The sequence below is a fragment of the Cynara cardunculus genome (assembly GCF_001531365.2).
Source record: "Cynara cardunculus var. scolymus isolate 2C chromosome LG 4, CcrdV1, whole genome shotgun sequence".
Lineage (NCBI taxonomy): Eukaryota > Viridiplantae > Streptophyta > Magnoliopsida > Asterales > Asteraceae > Cynara > Cynara cardunculus.
This window is the reverse complement of record NC_037531.1, coordinates 18,795,157-18,800,553: the sequence shown is the minus strand read 5'-3', so window position 1 is coordinate 18,800,553 and position 5,397 is coordinate 18,795,157. Positions and strand designations below refer to the sequence as shown.

Genomic DNA, 5,397 nt, shown 5'->3' with positions numbered 1-5,397 from the left:
GGTTTAGAAGTTGTTATTTTTGTCCCTATGGTTTGTAAATTATTGCTATTTTCGTTTTTAGACTAATTTCTACCTATTAAGTACAAGAGACAAAAATAGTAACGAATTGTAAACCATAAGAACCCAAAAAATAATAAGTTGTAAATCAAATGAATAAAAATAGCAATGAGTTACAAATCATAAGGATGAAAACTATAATTTCTAAATTATAGGGATGAAAAACGTAATTTACTCTAATATAAATTGATCAAAGTTGGTCTGTAAGTTGTAACAGCAGAGATTCAGGGGTTGTTTGTTTACCTCTTAAAAGTTTCATTAAGAGGCAACATCTGAACTGTTAAGAGTTGAATATTGTTTGACAAAAAAAAAGTCTGCCTTTTAATGGTTCTAAAACCCTCTGAATGATTTTGTATCATGAATCTTTCTTAATTATTAAGAGCCCTAATTTCATTGTACACAATTACCAAACAATTATATTTCATGTACTATATCATGAGAGCCTCTTAATCATTCTGACCACTTAATTATGCTGCACCAAATCATTCATCAATTGCCAAACAACCCCTCAAATGCGGTGACTCCGGGCTATCTGCAAAACAGGTGGTCGTCCTGAAATTAGTCGGCTCGTATAACGGGTTGAATATCCAGGTTAATAAAAAAAAGTTGTAACCACCGGCCCACTAAAGTCCCTTTGTGTTTGGCCCAAATACGTTTATGAACCGGCCCACACTAAAACACAAAATTATGAACCGGCCCATACATTAAACCCCAATTATGAACCGGCCCACACATTAAACCCCCGAAGCCAAAACCCTTCCGCTTGATTGTTTTCTTACTTGCAGAAGGAGTTCTAGGGTTATTCTCTGTTTCTAGTCATGGCGAAAGAGAGAGTTAAACCTCTGATGTCATCCTTCACTTCAAAAGCTGAAGTATTTGCTGCTCTACTCCCCAATGGAGTCTTGAAAGTAACTTCTCTCTCTATTTTCCTCCCGCTATACAGCTTTTTCAACTATTTTTGTACGAACTAAACTTGTTTGATATCGAATTGGGGGATTTGGTTATCGTTTTTTATGTGAAATCTACTTCGAATTGAAGAACATGATATTCTATTTGTATGTATATTGGGAATAACTAAGATTGTTATCAAGTGATAAGCACTTGGTAATCCATCCAGTGAAACTGAATTTAGAAGTAATTTGTTCATGGCATTTTAGTTCTAGAATCCTGGACACTCTTGGAGATGCAAATAGAACCTGTTTGACATTGAAAGTCGAAGTGTGTATTTTTCTGGAATGAGGAGGTTCCTCTTGTGCAATCCCAAAATGCTTGTCTCTTCGGGTATGATAGGTTTGCCACCATTGGCACCCATGAAGGTCTCTTTGGGCCTGTTTCTTAGCAGCTAATGAGTTTAACGGACTCACAACTTATTCGGTTCGCTATACATGACATTTTGGCAGTGACTTAGTGATACATAAAGTGGCTTATTTACTAAAATTTTGGGGGAGGTTTATGCAGAAAGCCAAGCTTTTTCGAAACCTATCCCTCGCAATTAAAAAACCTTCCCGGTACATATCCATACAGTACTTATGAAAAACCAACCACACAGCACCTTAGGTTAGTTGCCATGTGGATTATATGCAAAATGAATATCTATCAGGAAACTTTATATATGTACAAATCATGGACCTTGAAAAGTAATGGTATTTACTTAAGGGTCAGTGGTATCTGGGTTACTGGTAGATCCCGGCCTCCTGGGAGGTCGAGGGTTCAAATTTGACCAACGTTAGGGAATGTGTATTTTTCGTATATAAATTTAATATACTTTAAAAAAAGAAATGATATGGTGAGCATGGGTAGTTTCAGTAATGGTCTAGGGGGTTCTCGTGCCCCCGTTCTATCCATCCCAACGCAATGGAATTTTGTTAAGTGTCTTAAAGGTGCACACACTTTATTAGTGCTTCCCTAGGTTAACAAAAAAAGTGGTTGCAATCTACTTGTAGTGTCATTGCATGTGGCATCTCTGGTTGCAAGTTCGAATCCCTTTGACTTCTTTTTAACTTTTTGGTAACAACAACATAGAAGAAGAATAAACCACTTGGGTGTCATTTTTAATTAAACCATACTGTTTATGATACATTTTTTTTTATCTCATATTATGTTAAATATTTTGCGTCCCACTCGAAAATTTTCTAGATCTGCTTATGAAGTGAGTTTATGTTGATGTTGGTTGTGTACTAAGAAACCGCTTTTCATGATTGAAGGTTTGGAACACGAGTGATGGAAATCTATTAGCCGAATGGAAGCAACCCGATGGAGAGTCTGATGCTCATTTTTCTTGTATTGCATGTAGCTTTGTTGGAAAAAAGGTAACACAATACGTAAAAAGTTTCTGTCTTCTCACTCTATTTTTTTTGAAAGTAAGCCAATGCCTTGAACGGTTTCATCTTTAACTGTTAAAATTATTGGTTTTTCTCTTAATTTTCAGCGCAGAAAAGAAAAGGGTACCTGTTTGGTGGCACTGGGAACAGATGATGGTGAGGTTTTCACTATCAATGCTACTGCGGCTGAAATGAAGTGGAAATCTTCTGGACATCATCATGGGTATGCTAGTAATGTTTTGGTTTGCTATTTGCGTTATAGAATATTAGTTGTGTACCTGTGCAATGGAAGAGGATGCAAGATTTTATTATAAATGGAGAGTAGGAAATTAATGCAATTTATAGTTAAAAAATATGGAGACCAGATAACAAAAAAGCCTAAAAGTTATACCAGTATTGGTGTCAAATTGGTCAGACCCTAAAATGATGATAAAAGTTGGTTTCTCAAAATAAGAATTAGGTGAAAGTTAGTTCCATTTTGGTGCAATTTTCCCAATTAGAGATTGTGAAAATTTTGCTTTTTTGGTATATTTTGTTTGATTAAATTTTTTATTATCATTTTGATTTAGAAATAAAATGTAATTTATTTTAATTTTAAGGATGAAGTATTTTTGTGTGTGGATAAAGATAAAGATGTAGTATTTTCTGTGGATAAAGATTAAGATGGAGTATTTTATTGTATTAATATGGCTCAATGATTGTTATGTATTTGAGCGTGTTTATCAATTGGTTATTAGTTAGTTTTATAGAGTTCATCGAGCTTAAAAGTCGTACGTATTAGTATGGCTCAATAATTTCTTGTGAATGCTCACAATTTGGAGATGCACAAGGCCCTGACTTTGTCGGGCCTGGGCTGGGGTCTTTCAAGAGCTTGTTTTAGGCCCACGCCTCACTCGTCAATGATACATATTCTGATGAGCAATAGCTGAATTTTGAGCTTTTTTATATGTGCAGAAGAATTGCTGCTCTCTCTTTTGCAAATAAAGGACGTAAACTTTGTGTTATTAGTACTGATGGCGCAACCTGTGAAATGAACTCCGAAAGTGGAGAACTTTTAAAAGAAACAAAAATTTCGAAGAAATATATATCTTCGGCTGTATATTTTTCTGGTGAGTGCTCAGAACATCTTGGTGTCGTTAATCACCTTAACCTTTTATTCGATTCTTTGACGCCTGTTTTCTTGTATGGTAGACGATAAAATATTAGCTGCGGCAAATACCAAGATAAGAGTCCTCAGTTTAGAAGATGGGAAAGAACTACTGAAGTTTTCTACAGATGAAGTATGTTACTAGACACTCCCCCCTTCCCAAAAATAAACGTCTACAATGAAAAAGGCACCGTCTTAGAAATGTGTAATCATTACACTTTTTAATTAACTAAATGACATATTTACCCTTAATGACAGAGAGTGTAATGAATTTTCCATCTCATGTTTAAGGGTATACTTGGAAAGTGGGCATTTGCTAGCACTTATTTTAGCACAAACTCAAGTAGAAATACGGACGCTTATTTTGAGATGGAGGGAGCATTGTCTACTCTCTTTGTCCCAAAATAAATGTCCACAGTGAAAAAGACACAATTTTAGAGATGTGTAATAGTTACACTTTTAATTAACTAAATGACAATATTACCCTTTAAAAGTAAACGGTATAATGGGAAAGTAGACACTTACTTTCGAAACCGTACAATTAATTTGGGACGTTCCATCCCCTACCTGTCTATAGTTTAACCACGATGCCAACAAAATTGCATTTTTGCTCCATTCTTCAGGGTCCAGTGCGGCATATATCTATGTTGGAGGATACAAACCTCATTATTACATCAGGATTTGACGACAAGAATCTTCAAGTGTGGAAAAATGAAGCAAACACCGAAATAGTAACCAGTGGACCTATTCTATCAATGAGACATCCTTCTTTAGCTATTGAGTGCAAGAGCGGCTGCAATGGAGAGGATTTAGCTGTACTCTCGGTTTCAGAAAACGGTGTAGCTTATATCTGGAACATGAAGAACTCATCTGAAGGAAATATAGTTCCAGCTAAGATAAAAGTTGAAGCTGGTGAATCTGAAACCGACCCAAATGTTAGCGGAAAAAAGAAACGCCATACTTCTATATTAGCTGCTAGATTGAGTTCTGTGGATAGTGATGACCGAGTAACGGGCGTTATTGTTTATGGCTCTATAAACTCTCCACAGTTCACTTCGGTGGATGTTACTAGCCCCGGGGAGGATATCGTCATCGATGCTAGAGCTGATGTTCGAGAAAATGGAGTTAACGATGGAAAAGGTGCACAACTTATTGTTCTAAATGTTTTGTCGATTCATTCTTTTAAAGCTCTTTGTGATTTCTAAAGCCTTGGACTTTTGTCAATCTGCTTTGGAACTTCATGCGCGACACTCGCTACAACAAAATTGGTTTTATAGGATGCAAAATATGTCTAACTGTGCTAATATACAACTTCATAGGACTTAAGTTTATAGAACCCAATGATAGTGCGTGCTCCTTAAAGGTGGCACAATAAGTTGATGGAACGGTTTTGGGTATTTTAACAAGTATACCATAAAAAGATGTGTTCATAGAATAATTCTCAAAAGTGTCATCTAAAAAGCTAATGGTACACTTTTCTTTTACAAAAGTATCCTAAAAAGCTTGTTGGGACGCCCAGAACATTCTATCATGGTAACACCTTTACATTGGATGCACAATAGTTTGGTTCTATAAACTTAAGTCCTATAAAACAGTCTATTAAGACATTTAGGGGCTGTTTGTTTGGCTCTTAATGGTGACATAACCATTAAGAGCCAACCTCTTAATCGGTCAGAGGTGAAGTCTGTTTGGCAAAAAAAAACAGCCCTCTTAATGGTTACATGACCCTCTTAACCATTTTGTGTCTGGAGCTTCAGTCAACCATTCAGACATCATTTGTTCCATCTTTACCCCTCCCACCCCTCTCTTCCAGCGTCGCCTTCACGATCCTTCCAGACTCCAGAGTTCACGTCGCCTTCCACGAGTTCACGT

General features: G+C 36.3%; 1 protein-coding gene across 2 annotated transcripts in view; it reads left to right on the top strand.

Moving 5' to 3' along the window:
* The first annotated feature begins 803 nt into the window (after nucleotides 1–803).
* Nucleotides 804–5,397, top strand: part of LOC112511627 (WD repeat-containing protein 43) — an 8,357-nt gene continuing 3,763 nt past the window's right edge. The window contains exons 1-6 of one of the 2 annotated variants that reach the window (XM_025117323.1): nucleotides 804–965; nucleotides 2,262–2,366; nucleotides 2,486–2,601; nucleotides 3,333–3,487; nucleotides 3,570–3,658; nucleotides 4,149–4,665. In XM_025117323.1, coding sequence (XP_024973091.1) covers nucleotides 876–965; nucleotides 2,262–2,366; nucleotides 2,486–2,601; nucleotides 3,333–3,487; nucleotides 3,570–3,658; nucleotides 4,149–4,665 — 1,072 coding nt within the window. In that variant the 5' untranslated portion in view covers nucleotides 804–875. The remainder of the gene's footprint in view (nucleotides 966–2,261; nucleotides 2,367–2,485; nucleotides 2,602–3,332; nucleotides 3,488–3,569; nucleotides 3,659–4,148; nucleotides 4,666–5,397) is intronic. The other variant, XM_025117324.1, reaches the window with a different exon arrangement.